Below are 19,614 nucleotides of genomic sequence, written 5' to 3'. Positions count from 1 at the left end.
ACAAGTTTATTAATTTTATTAGTCATTCTCAATAACTAGCTTTTTGTTTGTTGATTTTTTTCTAATAGTTTCTTGTTTTCAACTTCATTGATTTGTGTTCCCATTTTTATCATCTTTTCTTCTCTTTGCTTTAGGTTTAAATTGTTCTTCTTCCCTAGTGTAATAAGGCAGAAACTTTGGTGACTGACTTTAGATCTTCCTTCTTTTCTAATATATGCAGTCAATGCTATAAATTTCCTTCTAAGCACTAGTTTTGCTATATCCAACAAATTTTTATAAATAGTATTTCCACTTTTATTTAGTTCAAAATATTTTTATGTTACTCTTGAGACTTCACTGACTCGTGCGTTATTTAAAAGTGGGTTGTTTAATTTCTAAATATATTGGGATTTCCTAGCTATGTTTCTCTTGTTGACTTCTAGTTTAATTCCATTGTGGTCTAAGAGCATACCTTGTACAATTTACACTCTTTTAAGTTTGTTAAGGTATGTTTTATGGCCAAGAATGTGGTCTATCTCGATGAATTCTCCATGTGTGCTTGAGAAGAGTGTGTATTCTGCTATTGTTAGATGAAGTAGCCTATAAATGTCAATTAAATAAAGTCGGCTGATGGTGCAATTCAGTTCAACTATATCTTCACTGTCTTTCTGTTTGCTGGATCTATTAATTACAGAAAAAGAATTGCTGAAGTTTCCACTTATAATAATACAGTCTATCAGTTCCGCCTCCTGCATGCTGACATTTATTGTTAGGTACATATTTGTTAATGATTGTTATGTTTCCTTGAAGAACTAATGGTATTATCATTATGCAATGCCCCTCTTTATCCCTTCCTTGTTCTAAAGCCTGCTTTATCTAAGATTAAAATAGCGACTCCAGCTTTTTTTTTTGATTAGTGCTACCATGGTATATCTCTGTATATCCCTTTACTAGCAACATATCTGTGTCTTTACATTTAAAGTTTTTTTCTTTTTTTTAAAAGACAGGGTCTCACTCTGTTGCCTAAGCTGAGAGTGCAGTGGCTTGATCTCAGCTCATTGCAGCCTCAAACTCCCGGGTTCAAGTGATCTGCCCACCTCAGCCTCCTCAGTAGGTTGGACCACAGGTACATGACAGCATGCTGAGCTAAGTTTTGTATTTTTCTGCAGATATGGAATTTCATCATGTTGCCCAGGCTGGCCTCAAACTCCTGGGCTCAAGCAATCTGTCGGCCTCATCCTCCCAAAGTGCTGGTATTACAGGCGTGTATAACTGTGCCTGTCCCTAAAGTGAGTTTCTTGTAGATAACATATAGTTGTATCTCCCCCACTACTTCAACAATCTGTGTATTTTAATCGATATATTTAGACCATTCACATTTAAAGTGATTACTGAGGCTGGGCGTGGTGGCTCACGCCTGTAATGCCAGCATTTTGGGAGGCCAGGGCAGGTAGATCACTTGAGCCCATGAGTTCAAGACCAGCCCAGACAACATGGCAAAACCCTGTCCCTTATAACAAAATACAAAATGCTGAGATGCACACTTGTGGTCTCAGCTACTTAGAAGGCTGAGGCGGGATGACCACTTGAGCCTGGGTGAGTTGTGATGGCACCACTTCCCTCCAGCCTGGGTGACAGAGTGAGACTGTGTCTCTAAATAAACAAATAGAGTGATTACTGATATAGTTGAATTAATATCTAGCATATTTATAAATGTTTCCTATTTGTTATACCTCTTCTTTCTTTTAAAAATCTTACTCTCTTCTACATTTCTAGCTTCGAGCATTTTAAATGATCTAACATTCTCTCTTTTTCTCATAATAATTATGCTTATTAAAAAAAATTTTTTTTGGCTGGGCATGGTAGCTCATGCCTATAATCCCAGCACTTTGGGAGGCTAAGGTGGGCAGATCGCTTGAGCCCAGGAGTTCAAAGACCAGCCTGGGCAATATGGCGAAACCTTGCAGCTACTAAAAATCCAAAAATTAGCCAGGTGTGGTGGTACATGCCAGTAGTCCCAGCTACTTAGGAGGCTGAGGTGAGAGGATTACCTGAGCCTGGCAGGTTGAGGCTGCAGTAGGCCAAGATTGTACCAAGGCACTCCAGCCTGGGCAACAGAGCAAGATCCTGTCTCAAAAAAATAAAAAAAAAAATTTTTTTAGTGGTTGCCCTAGAATTTGCCATATATACTTAATTTAAGTTCATCTGAAGTAACACTATACCACTTCATCTTTAGTCCAGGTATGTCAACTGAGTATTTCCAATTCCTGTCTTCCATCCCTACAACATTACTGATATTTATTTTATTTATCCATGTTATAATCACCCAACATACTGTTCCTTTCATTACTTTGAATAAAGAGCTATCTATCAGATCAATTTAGAATATGAAAAATAAACTTTTTTGAACCTTTATTTCTTCTCCCTGCTCTTCTTTATACAGATTTGAGTTTCTGATCTCTATCACTATCCTTTCCCCTAAAGAACTTCTTTTAACGTTTCTTGCATGGCAGGACTCCAGCAACAAATTTCCTCAGCTGCTGCTGGTCTGAAAAAGTCTTTATTTCTCCTTTACTTTTGAAGGATAATTTCACTAGAGAGAGGAATCCAGGTTGGTGGTATTTTTCATTTGACACTGAATATTTTACTCCATTCTCCTCTTTGTTGAATGGTTTCTGAAAAGAAGTTCCCTGTAATTCTCATCTTTGTTCTTTCATAGGTAAGGTACTTTTTCCACTGCCTACTTTCAAGATTTGTCTTTGGTTTTCTGCAACTTAAATATGACACATGTAGGTGTGGATCCTTAGCATTTACCCTGCTAGAGTGCAGGGTAAATTCTGAGATTCCTAGACCTGTGTTTTGTCATCCGGCATTAAGTACTTCAACTATATCTGCTCCATTTTCTCTTTTTTCTTGATCTGGTATTCCAATTATGCATACGTTACACCTTTTGAAATTGTCCCACAACTGTTGGATATGCTATACTTTTATAAATTACTGTTTTTTCTCTTTGCATTTCAGTTAGGAAAGTTTCTATTAACCTATTTCTTCAACCCACTGATTCTGTGCTCAGCTGCATCCAGCCTGCTGGTGAGTCCATCAAAGGCATTTTTCATTTTTGTTATGGTGTTTTCTAATATTTCTTTTTGAGTCTTTCTTAAGAGTTCCCTACTTTCTGCTTGCATTACCCTTCTGTTCTTGCATGCTACTTCTTCCATTAGAGTCCTCAACGTAGTCATCATAGTTACTTTAAATTCCTGATCTGATAATTCTAAAATTAGTAATAAGTATATAGTTGACTCTATTTCTGATGCTTGCTTTGTCTCTTCAGACTGTGTTTTTCTTACCTTTTACAAGGCCGTCTAATTTTATTTTTTGCTTAAAGCTGGACGTGATGTATTGAGTAGTAGGAATGAGGTAAATAGCTATGTGTCAATTATGTTAATGTGGCTAGAAGCTGGGCTATGCTTTCTTCCTTTCTTTCTTTTTTTTTTTAAAGACAGGGTGTCACTCCAGGCTGGAGTGCAGTGGCACGATCTCGGCTCACTGCAACCTCTGCCTCCCAGGTTCAAGCAATTCTCCCGCCTCAATCTCCTGAGTAACTGGGAGTACAGGCGTGTACCACCATGCCTGGCTAATTTTTGTATTTTTAGTGGAGTCAGGGTTTCATCATGTTGGCTAGGCTGGTCTCACACTCCTAACCTCAAGTGACCTGCACACCTCAGCCTCCCAAAGTGCTGGGATTACCGGCTTGAGCCACTGCACCCAGCCAGGGCTATACTTAATGTTTATTGCAGCTACAGGTATCAGAAACTTCAGTTTCCTCTAATATTCTTGTTTTTTTTTTCTCTGTTGTCTTTGGTTTTCCCTAAGAATTCCTTCTTAAATAGAGTTTGTGTCTTGCAGCTCCTCCTGTTGACATACATGTGGTAAAATGAGGAGAGAAGCATCCTATAACGTAATGATTAAACCTCAGTTTTTCAGTGGGCCTGAATGCTTGTGCTGTGATCTTCAAAAGTGTTCATCATCTTTTTTTTACCCTCCAGCATGTGAGACAGGAAGGCCTGAGGAAGATGGAGTTGGCTAACTGTCCTTCTCCTAGGTTGGATAAAGCTCTGGAACTCTTTTTCCCTTGTAAAGTAAGCCATGTTATTGAGAATACTTTGGACATATTGCAAAATGCTTACTACTCTTTTATCCCTAACAAAAACCATAGGGGACATTTCTCAAATTTTCACAAAAGAACCTGATAAGCTTCCTAGAGGTAATACCCATGGAAGTAAGGAAGTCCCCCAAGAATAGGCTTGCAGAAGTTTGTTACTCTTAAAATAGTCTGTACTTTGCCCTCAGCAATTCATCTAAATCACCATTTATGTATTCTACATAAATGGCACTAGTGTCTCCTGCTTCAGATAAGCTGATTTTCATTGTATTTCCTTGTCTCTCCAGATTTCAGGTGACAATTTGTCCTGTGACCTCAATTCTCTGAAAGGTCTAAGAAAAATTATTTTTAGTTTTGTTCAGCTTTTTTTTTTTAATTTTCTTTCTTTTTTTCTTTTTTTTTGAGACAGAGTCTCAAGTACAGTGACACAATCTTGGCTCACTGCAACCTCCACCTCCCAGGTTCAAGCAATTCTTGTGCCTTGGTATACCAAGTAGCTAGGATTACAGGCAAGTGCCACCATGCCTGGCTAATTTTGGTAGTTTTAGTAAGGGTGCAGTTTTGCCTTGCTGGCCAGGCTGGTCTCAAATTCTTGGCCTCATGTGATCCGCCCACCTTGGCCTCCCAAAGTGCTGGGATTACAGGCATGAGCCACCGCATTCAGCCTCAGCTTTTCTCTTATTGCAAGAAGGGTGACAAATTCCAAGTTCTAGGTGTCAGAGCTGAAACTGGAAGTCCACTATTTATTTTTTTAAAATTCTATACTAAATATTTTCTTAATATATAACAGATGCCAACTATAAGTTTTGAATAGGTAGTAAGAAGCAAATAAATGCTGAAAAAAAATACCCTAAAAATCTAAATGTAACTATTTCACTAAGGTTTAAGATACACACTTCATCATGATATTGTCATAGGGTAAAAGCACTAAAAACATGGTCCCTGGTGACTCTTCCTAGATGCTTACTGCAGCCTAGAAAATACCCGAGCTATTACACAAAGTATTAATGTCATTGGAAAATCTCACCTCTTAGTGCCGAGGTCCTAATGTTTTTTAGGTTTCAGGTTGAAATGTTTAAGCATAATTGAAACAAAACATGACGAAGTTTTAGTATTCCTTTTCAACCTTTAACTTATGGGATACTGATTTTTTATTTTCTTATTCAGTTTTCCATACTGTCTAATTTTTTAAATAAGAACATATAACTTTCTAATATAATACAATAAAGGAAGGTATTTCATTTTGAAATTATACAATATACTTCCTTGCAGCTAAATGGTTGGCTGCAAAATGCAAAATTAACAATTAGATAAAACTATATAAATTGATACTGTTTATATGACATGCAACATTTACCCAAATTTATAACAGATTAGTAAACTAATCTTTTTCAGGTTTTCAGAAGAGTTCACATATGCAATTGTATGTATTGCCACCATATTCAAATTTTAAAAGAGACAAAAAATTGTATTTAATATGAGGCTCAGAGACTGAAGTCAGAAAATACAATTAAATATAATCAAATCAGCCTTCAATATCACTTGAGATAATTCACAGAGCACAGGCTTTTATATGTTGGAACTTGTACATCAACGTCTAAAAGAATCATGCATATATAATAATGAAGACTACAGATGTAAAATGTAACTTTATCGTATAATATCTTTAAAACTTAGAAGCTCAATAAACACAAAAAGATGCTCATATCACCAGAGAGACACACAAGAACCAGAAGCAAACTAGGCGATGAAGTCACAGCCACCTCGATCTTATCTCAAATTAACTAAAGGAAACCCCTTAGAACAAAACACTCTTGAATGTAATGCCTATCAAGCATTCCATGTTATACCTTTCGAAACTGTCCCACAACTCCTGGATGTGCTGTACTTTTATAAAGTTATGTTTATGTTTTATGAAGTTATATTTAAGTTATGTTTTTCTCTTTTTTTCTCATTTTTTATTTTTTGGAACTGTGAACCTGCTAGAATTCTCACAAATTTAAAGGAGGTAGTTTGCATCTCCATGGTATTACTTCTTCCATTTAGAAGCCTTGCAGCATGGAGTCCTGGTCTCTCCCCAGCTTTCAGGGTTCCTCTCAAACTGGCCCTGCTTAGCAGTAACATCCCTACTAAATCTTCCTCCCTTCTGTGCTACTCCTTCTGTCTGCTGGACCTCTGCACCCACCTCCACACCCTAAATCCAAATCTTATTCAATTGTCAAAACCAACTGTTATGGTCTGAATGCTTATATGGCCCCCAAATCCATAGGTGAAACCCTATGCCCAAATGTGATGCTATTAAGAGGTGGAGGGGGTGCCTTGGCAAGTAATTAGGATTAGTTGGGGTCATAAGGGTGAAGCCATCTAGAGTCCCAAGAGAGCTTGTCCATGAGAGGACAGCAAGAATGCCACCTGTGAATCAGAAAGCAGGTCTTCATCAGATGTCGAATTTGCCAGTGCCTTGATCTTGGAGCTCGAGTCTCAAAAAATTATGAGAAATAAATTTCTATTTTTATAAGCTACTTAGTCTATGGTATTTTGCTATAGCAGCGCAAACTGACTGAGGCACATACGTACTCCACAAAGTCTCTCCTAACCCACACTGTATTTTCTCCTTTGTTTACTCCTGAGGTGTCTACATGATTAGCAGGCCACAGTTTATCACTTAGTCATTCTCTAAACATGAGAGAGAAAGCTTCTTTAAAGTAAAGAACATGGTTTATAACAGGGGTTCCTAACCCCTGTCTGTGGCCTGTTAGGAACTCGGCCACACAGATGAAGGTGTGTGAGGGGCGAGTGAGCATTTCCGCTGAGCTCTGCCTCCTGTCGGGTCAGCGGCAGCATTAGATTCTCATAGGAGTACCCTGTTATGAACTGTGCATGCAAGAGCTAGGTTGCACACCTGATAATCTGAGGTGAAACAGTTTCATCCGGAAAACCATCTCCCTGGTCCCGGTTTGTGGAAAAATTGTCTTCCACAAAACTGGTCCCAGGTGCCAAAAAGATTGGGGAATGCTGGTTTATAATACTTTTCTCCACCATTCCTCCTAGTACAACCCTAGAAAAATTAATACACGATCAATAAACACAGTTGATTACTAATTGATAAACAAAGAAGGCAAATCATAGGTTGTTTTATCTACCCATATTCTTACAAAAAATTACCTCAAGAGTTAAAAAGTCCCCCAAAATCCTAAGTTTACCAAAATATGGCACCACGGGCCTAATGCCACAAGCAGAGGTTTCCACTGGTGTAACTCTTAACCTTAGCAGGGTTTCTAGAAACATGACCCTCCCCTCACTGTAAAGGAAAGTAGGTATTAACAAGGACATACCCTCTGATGTTTTAAGAATCTTCTTGTCTTTTGGAGCCAGCACATGCCCAGCATGACTGATAATCCAAACTGGAAAGCGTCTGTTTGTCAAAGAGTATAAAGCCTTTGCAAATGGCACATAAAAGCCAGCAAAACCTGGGTTACCTAATAAAAGAAACATAGATATTAGATTAATCAAGTAATAAACATACATAAGATGTCATGAAGACTAGAAAAGATGGGTCTGTTTCTCTTCACACTTTCCTCTGAATTCTTCAGAGTACGCAGGGAGAGATATCTTCAAACTTCCACTAAAATCACAGCAGTACCCTATTTAAACACCCTTCAGTGGCTTCCAGATAAAGTCATCTGGAAAAAGTCTAAAATCTGTAATACTGCATATACGGCACGTCAAGATTTGGTCATGCTCAGCTAACAAGGTGCATGAAAACCAGAAAAACAAGTCAGCAAAATAGTGTAAGAAGCATGTACAGGAGAGCTTTAAAGAGTCTACTAAGTGTTTCCTTGCCACTTATCACCAGTACTTATAATTGTAAACAGGTGTACAGCTTGATCTTTTGGGGAAACAAATGTCTACAAGCACATGTAGATTTTTCTTATGTGTGTACAGAAGGTATTTTTGACATGAATTTGCTATAAAGAAACAGAATAAATAAATGATCTTTTTAAAAACATTCAATCTGATATATCTGTAGGAGGAAATTACAGTGAAATGGGATTTTCATCTTGTAATCATCATCTATATAAAGTCTTCAAAGCATTTCCATCAATATCTATTTCTCTGATCAGTTTATCTATTTCTTCATGTTGTTAGGCTATCTTCTCTCTGTAACTACATGACATGGTTCTGGAGCACTGATGTAAACAACCACTGCCATCCTTGTCAAATTTTGCTAATTTCTTCTCTGTTTTTTTTTATATTTTTCCAATTACTAGATAAACAGTGTAGCAAAGTGGTTAAGAGCATAGGCCCTGGAAGCCAGACTGCCTGGGTTGGAATCCTAGCTTTGTCATTTACCAAATGTGTGGGCTTTGGCCAAATTATTTAACCTCCCTGTGCCTTGGTTTCCTCGTCGAAAATGTCTACTAATGGTATTATCTCATATGAAGACAAAGTGAATCAATATATGTAAAGCATTGTTACACTGCCTGAAACATAGTAAGTACTAATAAATGCTAGGTATTCAAACCTGTACAACAATGCCTAGCTAAAATGGTAATACACAATGACCTTAGTATCCATATTATTTTGCTTCTGTCATATTCTGACCTAGTGACTTAAGTTTCAAACTCCTTTTTGTGACAGTACTTTCGGCCTCTTTGTCAAATAGCAAGAAAACTTCCTCAAATGAAGAAATATGTTCTTTGGTCAGTTTACTGGGCACTGTATAGCTAAGGGATAAAGAAGAAAGGAAGGGCATACCAGTACAGGTAACATCGATGGCAGCTGTGGTTGGCACTGTTTCATGTTTTATGCATTTAAGTCTTCAATAAGTTTAGAATAGTTTTTAGTATAAAATACTAAATAGCAATCCAACTTTTTGCCAAGTGACTGGACAATTGTTCCAAGACCATTTATTATATAATCCATTCTTTCTGCATTGATTTGAAATATCTTCTGATCCAACAACACTACCTTTTTACATTCACTTGCTAATTCTAATACCAAATAATTCAGTTTATTTTTCTTTTTCTCCTCTGCTAGGACCATACTGTCTTAATTACTACATTTTAAAAAAATGTTTCAGTAATCGGTAGGGCAAATACCTTCTCTTTATTCTTCTTTTTCTACATTTTCTAGGCTGTTTCATAAACTTTAGGGCCATTTTCACTAGTTTCAATTTTTTAAAATCCCTTTGGGATTCTAACTAAAATTTTATCTCATTAATGTATTACTTTATAAAAGGTTTGTATTTTTTTATATTACAGAGTATAACCTTCTAGGAATGTGTTATACCTCATATTCACATGTTTTATGTTGCTCATAGATTTCTTCATATGGCTTGAAAATAATAATAATTAATATTTTTAGCTGCTATAACTTATGACATGCCAGGCAGTGTTTAGGTGCTTTACATATATTATTTAATTATCATATGAGATAGTATTATTATTACTTCCATTTTATGGATGAGGAAACTGAGTACAGAGAGGTTAAATAACTTGCCCAACATCACATATATGGTAGGTGCTAAATAAATATTTGATGCCTGAAAGTATATACAAAAGAAAATCATAATACTGAATTTTTTTTTTTTTTGAGACAGAGTTTCGCTTGTTACCCAGGCTGGAGTGCAATGGCATGATCTCGGCTCACCGCAACCTCCGCCTCCTGGGTTCAGGCAATTCTCCTGCCTCAGCCTCCTGAGCAGCTGGGATGACAGGCACACGCCACCATGCCCAGCTAATTTTTTGTATTTTTAGTAGAGACGGGGTTTCACCATGTTGACCAGAATGGTCTCGATGTCTTGACCTCGTGATCCACCCACCTCGGCCTCCCAAAGTGCTGGGATTACAGGTGTGAGCCACCGCGCCTGGCCCAATACTGAATTTTTTAAAAACATCATTTAATCTGGTGTAGGATCTTCTGCATTACTTGTTTTAGTTAGTCTTACGGTATCTCTAAAAAGTAGTTGGCACTTTCATTAGAAACAATGAATGGATAGCCACTTGCACAAAACTTGGCACATGTTAGGGGCTGAATAAATGGTAGCTATTAAAACTATAGCTATTACAACAATTAAAAACTGGTGTAACATTAAGGAGATGCCGAAGATAGCCCCATGATTTAGATGTGTTACAATGACAGGATATACAAAAAACAGTGAGTACTAGATAATGGATACTTAATGCATGCGGGGCTTAAAACCTAGATGATGGGTTGACAGGTGCAGCAAACCACCATGGCACATGTATACCTATGTAACAAACCTGTATATTCTGTTCATGTATCCCAGAACTTAAAGTAAATTTTTTTTTTTAAAATGAAGAAGAATAAATAAAACAAAGTTTTCTCCTTATCTCTGGGTTTAAGCCTGAGTTCTTAAGCTTTCTGATCCACTATTTTATCATCATCGAGTAAATGATGACGTCAATTACTTATGTTCACTCATTCTATTCAGAATTACAGCTCCTTTTAGCTGTCAATTATTTATTGAGCACTTACTGTATGAAAGTCACTATGTCAGGCAAAAGACAGATGAAGGCCTTTTTGGAATTTATATACTAGTGGGAGAATATACAGCACATAACTAAATAGGTGAGATAATTAAAGAGTGTGAAAACTTCTATAAAAGAAATAAATAGGGTCATATGATAGAGAAGGGAAGAGATTAGAATGAAAAAAAAGATCTCAGGAGGTGACATGTAGCTGAAATTCCAAAATGGCAAGAAGTAAATCTTGGGAAAATTTGAGGGAACGGAGTAAATACTAAGGAGGGAGAAGAACAAATTCAAAGGTCCTCAAGAAATAAAGATCTTAGCTCTTGAAGAAATGGAAGAAAGTCCATAATCCTTGGTTCCTCCCTTTGCATCTAATCTATCAATGTGGTTAAAGCATAATGAGAGATATCAAATCTTGTATGAGATAAGGTTGAAGAGGAAAAGAAATACGATCATGTCATACCTTTTGGGCCATGATGAGAAATTTGGCTTTTAATCTAAGTAACATTAAAAGAGATTGAGCAGGGTTAAGGCATAATCAGATTTAAATTTTAAAAACATTTTTCTATCTTAAAAGAGTAGGAAAAATACAAAAATTTTCATAGCAATATATTTAGCAACTTAGAGAAAATAGACAACCTTCTAGAAAGACACACACTATCAAAGTTCACTCAAGAAGAAATAGATAACCTAACTAGCCCTATATTGATTGAATTAATTGGAATGTAAGTTAAAAATATTCCACAAAGAAAATCCAGGCCCATACAGCTTCACTGGTGAATTCTATCAAACGTTTAAGGAAGAAAAATGCCAAATCAATACAAACTCTTCCAGAAAATAGAAGAGAAACGTATTAGTCTGTTTTCATGCTGCTGATAAAGACATACCTGAGACTGGGCAATTTACAAAAAAAAAACCAAAAAAGTGGTTTAATGGACTCATAGTTCCACATGGCTGGGGACACCTCACAATCATGGTGGAGGCAAGGAGTAGCAAGTCATGTCTTACATGGATGGCAGCAGGCAAAAAGAGAGAGAGTGTGTGTAGGGGAACTCCTCTTTATAAAACTACCAGATTTTGTGAGACTTATAAACCATCACAAGAACAGCATGAGAAAGACCCGCCCCCATGATTCAATTACCTCCCATAGAGCCCCTCCCACAATATGTGAAAATTATAGAAGTTACAATTCAAGATGAGATTTGGGTGGGGACACAGCCAAACCATATCAAGAAAGAAAAATATTCTAACTCTTTCTATGAGGCCAGCATCACCCTCCTACCAAAACCACATAAAGATGTTGCAAAAATAATAAAAAAGAAAGAAAACTACAGACCACTAACCCTTGTGAACAAAGATGGATAAATTCTAAACAAAATTTTAGCAAACTGAGTCCATCAAAATGTTATAAGCATAATATATCATGACCAAGTGGGATTTATCACAGGAATGTTGAACTGGTTTAACGTTTAAAAATTAACATTATCCACCATATTAACCAATCATAAAAGAAAAAACATATGATCCTCAACAGGTGCAGAAAAAAATGGAAGTTTTATCCTGTCAGAAATATACGTAATATTGTAGCATGTATTATGTACCAAACTTAAAAGTTTAACTTCTTTAAAAGTAGCCATCACTTGCTATAGTTCTCTGTATCCAATGGCACCAAGCAGCACTAGATTGGGCACATGGCAGTCAGATACAATAAATCCTTTCAAACTGAATGCATGGCAAGTAACATAAAGGTCTAACTTGGAGACAGAAGTGTAAAATGCAATGCAAAATGCTTAAATACCAGTCCATGCAGTCCTTCATACTTCACCACTTAAACCTCCTTATTAAGAAACCACAAAGAAAATTAAAAGGGCCATGTTTATGCAACTAAACAAGACATACACACAGAAGAGTATGGGGGAGGTCCAGGTATAAGAATGCTGGAAAACATTCCAATGCAGACATGCAAGTAAAATATTTAATCAAAAGTTTACATCAAAATGTGTTATAAACACCCACTTGAACACACTCACAACAGTCAAATCAATCAAATACCCAAGCAATGTATAACAGAGGTTGTAGTGATCATCTCTAGGCCCTGACTGGTAATAAACTCCAACTATACAACACTGCAAGTATAGACTTACGTCTTCTAGTTAATTTTTTAGGGGAACAAAAACTACCACATATCAAGTTAATATGGCACAGTATCTATATAATAGGTTGCCATGTGTACAGACCTACTGGACTCATTCATGAAGCCCTGTCTGCTAGATCTCCAACCACTGTGCTCACAACACTTGATATTTCACATGATTCTGTTATCTCCATATGACCACCTAAGAATTATGATTCAGTGCTCTACAATGAGTTCTCAAATTGCCTCCCTTCGCTCATTTCACTGCTTAAAGAAAGTCAAAGGACAACGTTACTTAACAGAAATCCAAGATCTAAGGTTCACTGGAAAAGATGAAACTAAATTAAAAGTTCTTCAATCCGTAGATTCTGATCAATCACTCATCATTATCATTACTAACTTAGAAGTGAAGAATTAATTTTGCTAACTGCAAAAGTAACGTGATTTAAAATGAAATGCTATGTCAGTCTATCAGAGATGGACCTAACATGGTGCCCATAGTGGCTTCACAATCCTTGAAATACTGTTATCCTGATTATTCCCACAGTGTAAATAAACTAGCTCCCCACAAAACCTGCCAAAAAAAAAAAAAATACAGTTCTGAATCCCACATGAGCAGAGCAAACATAAGAGAACACTAGGAAATGAAATGTGATCTGAAAATGTCAAAGCACTGTAAACAATGAGACTATCAAACTACAAATGTTTTATGCTTCCCTCCATCCTCAGTGTCTTCACTGAATGCTTCCTTTATCTCCTCTCTGAAATCTGGCTCTCCCCTGTAATGGGCTCTCTTCCTTTCAATCCTCTTTAGCAGAGGCCTTGGTCACTCTTCTCTAACACCACATATAACTCAGTGAGAGCGAAGACTTATGCAACACATATTCCTAGCACCTAGGATAAAAGAGTGAGGGAATAAATACTATCTCCAGGTGGGGAAGTGGGTGTATTGTCTATCCCATTTACTATTAGAACAACCTCTTCTCCTTTAAGACTCAAACCATCTGTTTCCATCTATCAACTTTTTAGTCACTCACACAAAGCCTTGACCCTTAAATGACAGTTTCATTTGTCATGTCATATCAGGACATTTCAAAATCCAGTTGGACTGACTGAGCCAAAAATTTTGTCCCATAATTCATTATTGTGAGCAAATCCAAATAACCTCACCTACATAAACTTAAGCTGCCAGGACTGTTACATCCTGGCAGAAGAAAAGTTTATTCCCAGAAGAGGTTAAAACAAAGAGAAATTCTGAATCAAGAATCTCAGTCCAGCTGAGAATGGAAGTACTATACTGAGAAGAAGTTAGACTAAGCATAACCAAATACTGAAACCCTGTTCAAAGAGGAACAGGGGAAAGGAGATACTAGTGGGAACCTGTAACAGGCAGGTTTTCACTCTTCAAACAGGAGCCTGGATGATTTCTCCCTGGGAAAACTGAACAATAAAAGAAAGAGCTTCAGACATTGAAGGTTGGACATCCCTCAATGAAATGCTGGGTCGCTACTCAATAACCTTAGGATGAGGCCCACCTAGGGTGACTAACCCCTTTGTTTCACTTGAGACTGTCATGGTTTTAGTATTGAAAGTCATATGTCCTAGAAAACCTATTGGTTCTAGGCAGGCCAGGATGGCTAATCACCCTAGACACACCTCTGAATAAGCTCCAGCTCTGAGTCCAAAGCTTCCAATTTGTTTTTTGCCTTCCTCTTAAACATCAATGGCTAGTCAAAAATTGCCAGAGATCTGAGGAAAACTAAAGACTTGTGCAAAAAGAAAAAGGAACACAGTGAAAATTCTTACACACACAAAAGAAAAAGAAAATGATATTTCATCCATCAAACAGGAGACTACAAAGAAAAACAAAAAGGTATTAGAATGAAATGAGTTTCTGGCTTAAAATGGCCCACCAAACCCAGGTACATTGTATAAAAAAATAGTCACACCAAGATGCTTCACTGTAAAATTTCAGAATCTCAGAACAAAGAAAAGGTCTCCAAAATGTGGGTAGAGAAGCTTCACATACAAAAGGTTAAAATCAGAAATGATACCAATACTTCTTATAAGCAGCTTTGAGTGTTGGAAAATAATGATTAATGTCCTCCATTTTCCTCCTAAAGAAAAATTATTTCCAACCCAGAGTCTAAGACACTTTCCAGCATGCTGTGTTACTTCCCTTGCACCTCTTCTGAGGAATTTACTAGAAGGTGTGCTCCACCAAAAACAAGAGAATAAACTAAGAAAGATAAAAATGTGGGATCTGAGAAACGGGGAATCTAAGCCAGGAGAAAGTGACAGAAATCCCCAGGATGGCAACTGTGCAGCAGGCCTGGGGACCAATCAGTCCAGATGAGCCACAGGACAGAATATTCTGAAAACTGACTGATTACTCAAATGCATTGAGAGGATTTTCTCACTTCTAGAGAATAGTTCTAGGATAAATGAGTGACTGAAGCACTAAAAACTAAGCAAAAAAAATAACAGAACACCATTAAACCAGGGAAACCAAACAAAAATATATAAGAAAGGAAACACATGTATAATTCCCTATAGGCTTAGCTATATATAATATGATATAATAGTCAAAATAATAAAAGCATTGCATATTGATCTAGCCAAAAACTGCAATATTCCCATACTAGGAAGATAGGTAGAGAAGGAGGGGTGTATGATTGTGTATGGAGAAGGGAAAGTATAAGAAAGCAAATCTTTTTCTTTAAGGAGGAAGATAACAGATAATATCTAATATTAAAAACTCAAGAGAATCACTGGAACCCCAGAGGCGGAGGTTGCAGTGAGCAGAGATTGCACCACTGCACTCCAGCCTGGGCGACAAGAGTGCAACTCAGTCTCAAAAAAAATAAAAAGCAACAAAAACAAAAAACCCTCAAGGCTGGACATGGTGGCTCATACCTATAATCCCAGCACTTTGGGAGGCTGGTGGATCACTTGAGGTCAGGAGTTCAAGACCAGCCTGGCCAACCTGGTGAAACCCCATCTCTACTAAAAATACAAAAATTAGCTGGGCGTGGTGATGTGTACCTGTAATCCCAGCTACTAGGGAGGCTGAGGCAGGAGAATCACTTGAACCTGGGAGGAGGAGGTTGCAGTGAGCCAAGATTACACCACTGCACTCCAGCCTAAGTATCAGAGGAAGACTCCATTTCAAAAAACAACAACAACAAAAAACAAAATAAAACAAAAACTCAAGAAAAAGAAATATAAAGATTTCATTTAGAAATGTGAAGTAAAAACCAGGCACAGTGGCTCACACCTGTAATCTCAGCATTTTGGGAGGCTGGGGTGGGCAGATCACTTGGGACCAGGAGTTCAAGACCAGCCTACCCAACATGGTGATATCCCATCTCTACTAAAACTATAAAAATTAGCCAGGCATGGTGGCAGGTGCCTGTAATCCCAACTACTTGAAAGACTGAAACAGGTGCAGGAGAATCATTTGAACCTAGGAGGCAGAGGTTGCAGTGAGCTCAGATTGCACCACTACACTCCAGCCTGGGCAAGACAGCAAGACTCTGTCTCAAAAAAAAAAAAAGGGAATGTGGGACAAATATCACAGGAATATACCAGTGTTAAAAGTGTTTGCCTCTGAGAACATTTGTTGAAACTAGAAAGCTGATTTTTTGGTTACTATTTATTTTTTAAAGATATTAATATTGATGTTATATAGTCATGGGGTACATGTGATATTTTGTTACATGTATAGAATGTGTAATGATCATGTCAAGGTGTTTTAATACATTCATTTTGAATATTTATCATTTCTATGTGTTGAGAAAAATCCAAGTCCTCTCTTCTAGCTATTTTGTACCAATATAATACATTATTGTTAACTATAGTTAGTCTACTCTGCTGACTATCCAACTATCTGTTGGTATAAATAAGTTCCAAAAATAGAACTTATATCTTTCATCTAACTGTATTTTTGTATTTGTGAACCTATCTCTTCATCCCTCCTCCCAGCCCCACACCCTTCCTGGCCTCTAGTATCTATCATTCTACTCTCTGCCTTTATGAGATCAATTTTAGGAAAGTTGATTTTAAAGTTCATTTAAGCTTTTTTTTCCCCTTCCTAATGAAGCCGAGAAATATATTCTGCAGCCAAAAGAAAAGAGGCCAAGGAATATTTTGGAAAAGAATAAAAATGAACAAGTTCCAAAAAATATGTAAAAGCATCATGAAACTACAGCTATTAAAAAACATGAAGAACACATGAAGAGGCAAAAATCACAGAAAGAGACTCCCAGCCACAGGATAAGCTACTTTAAGAAAAAGTTAGCATTGCAAACCAGTAGGGAAGAGGCAGATTATACAATAAATGGTTGTGGACCAAGTAATAAGCCATCAAAGGAGAAAGAAGAAAACTAGATCCCTTCCTTAGTCCTTGCCCTTAAAATCTAGATGCATCAACTTAAAGATTACAAATGAAACTGTAAACCCACTAGAAGACATGGAAGAATTGTTTTATAATCTTGGAGTAGGAAAGTCCTCTCTAAGAAACTCATAAAACTCTGAAGTCTTAAAGGAAGAGACTTAGCATTTTGGCCACATAACAATGTCACGTTCTATACAATCAAATAAACATTGTATTGATGTCAAAAGACAAACCAGAAAGATTCTTGCCACATATGACAAATACCACACAATTTTACAGTTGTGTAAGAATCAACTGAAAATCAGTAAGGAAAACATTGAACATACAACTGAAAAATGGGTGAGGACTTCAAATTAGCAGTTCACAGAATAAGAATTTTCAATGTATTATAAACATGTATATTCAAACTCACAATTTAAAATGCATTTCAAATACCTGTAATTACTCAAGCATCTGTCCCTAACATTCCACTGGCAGTGATCTAGCAAAAGTGACCAGTGATTCAGATGCCAAATCTCAGAATAAATGTTGTATAATAAATACATAATCATCTTGAAATGAGGCAGAAAACATTTAGAAAACTGACAAAAATATTAATGAAGTTTTAAATATTAAGAAATGTTTGAAAAAGCACATTACAAAACTGCATATATGGTATACACTTCCAACTGTGACATACACACATGCATATAATAGACAACATAATATAAATATGCAGAAGAAAAACAGAAAGTTCAGCCATCAGAATATTAAAGGTGGTTGTTAACAATGGGTCAAGTGATTTTAATTCCTCGTAGAAGGTTTTCTATATTTGCCAAATTCTCTATAATTATACTTTAAAAGTCAGATACAGTTATAAGTATCTACCTAAAGTCTCCTCATCCAGACTTTTATACTCACCAGGAATAATGAAAATAAGCAGCTTAGGTCTTTTGACACTTTGATCATAAAAGAAGTCAGTCCAGGGCCCACACTTTAGAACCTGGGTTTCGGCTCCACTACACAAAACGAATTCCTCATGCACAGGAATTTCTTCCTTGAGTTCGGAATCCATTTCTAAATAAAAGGAGAAAAGTAGTATGAAGAGTCAGTAAAATGTGAAACCTTGAGCCAAGGACAAAATTCAAGAATAAAAAAAAGGGCAAATTTCAGTATACCTAGAAGGAAATGCCACAAAGACATCTGGGAAACTATGACTGTTCAGTGATGTTGGATTCTAAGATTGCAAGACAAATTTTAACAAACCACAAGAGTACTTAGAAAGGAGGAGACATATGCTTGGCAAAATAAAAGACTATAGAAGGGTTTGAATCAAAACCATAACTTCCACTTTCCCTCTGCTGGAATTCTCTTTTAGCTCTGTGCATTACCACGAGACAAGTCCCTCTACTTTCACCTGGTAGAAAGTGAAGAGGTTCTGGCTTGCCCTTGCATTCTCTCCATAGAAGAATAAGGACAATGAACTCCTTATGGTCTCTTATTTCCTCCTCTTACTCTTGTCCCAAATTCTCTCACTCACTCTCTCACTCTCTCTCTCTCTCTCTCTCTCTAAATATATATATACATATATATATATATATTTTTTTTTTTTTTTTTTTGAGATGGAATCTCACTGTTGCCCAGGCTGGAGTTCAATGGCATGATCTCAGCTCACTGCAAACCACCTCCTGGGTTTAAGCAATTCTCCTGCCTTGGCCTCCCAAGTAGCTGGGACTATAGACATGCACCACCACACTCAGGCTAATTTTTGTATTTTTAGTAGAGACAGGGTTTCGCCATGTTGGCCAGGCTGGTCTTGAACTCCTGACCTCAGGTGATCTACCTGCCTTGGCCTCCCAAAGTGCTGGGATTATAGGCATGAGCCACCAAGCTCGGCCCCAATAAGCATATTTTATATAATAAAGCACTACATTAAATTATGAAATAAATTAGTAGAGATGGGGTTTCACCATCTTGGCCAGGCTGGTTTTGAACTCCTGACCTTGTGATCCACTCGCCTTGGCCTCCCAAAGTGACCAACCTTGTACTTTAGTCTTCTTGTCCTTGAATTTCCCTAGTGTCCCTATGCTTTTCTACTTCTGTAACTTTGCTCATATTTAATCTCCAATCATATTTAATTCTATAACTGCACTTTTTTGTGCAGTTATCAGTTTGTTGCCTTTCCACTCCAAATTCATCCTTCATTGTCTTATCTGGAAAAGTGGATCTGGGCCTTTAAAATATTTTTCCTTTGCTAGCTGACATGATGCTAAGCTCTGTCAATAGAGTGTACTGGAGAGGCTCTGCAGAAGGAAGGAGTTTTCTCAGCAGGCTTCTGGAGAGCTTATATTTTACCCCCTCCACTGTTACACTGCTGTAAGATTCCTCTATTGCAGTGGTTCGCAACTAGAGACAATTTGCCCTTAGAGAACATGTGGCAATATCTGGAGCTATTTTCCATCGTCGC

The 19,614-nt window shown here is 37.1% G+C and overlaps 1 protein-coding gene across 8 annotated transcripts in view; it reads right to left on the bottom strand.

The window, feature by feature from the left end:
• LDAH (lipid droplet associated hydrolase) overlaps window positions 1–19,614 on the bottom strand; it is a 154,846-nt gene that overhangs the window by 118,061 nt on the left and 17,171 nt on the right. For all 8 annotated transcript variants that reach the window (XM_035273111.2, XM_035273110.3, XM_035273107.3 and 5 more), the window contains exons 2-3: window positions 18,069–18,224; window positions 7,477–7,620 (exon numbers count right to left, since the gene is read on the bottom strand). In XM_035273111.2, the coding sequence (XP_035129002.1) occupies window positions 7,477–7,620; window positions 18,069–18,222 (298 nt within the window). In that variant the 5' untranslated portion in view covers window positions 18,223–18,224. The remainder of the gene's footprint in view (window positions 1–7,476; window positions 7,621–18,068; window positions 18,225–19,614) is intronic.

This window comes from Callithrix jacchus, chromosome 14 (assembly GCF_049354715.1).
Source record: "Callithrix jacchus isolate 240 chromosome 14, calJac240_pri, whole genome shotgun sequence".
NCBI lineage: Eukaryota > Metazoa > Chordata > Mammalia > Primates > Cebidae > Callithrix > Callithrix jacchus.
This window is presented reverse-complemented; position numbering and strand designations above follow the sequence as displayed.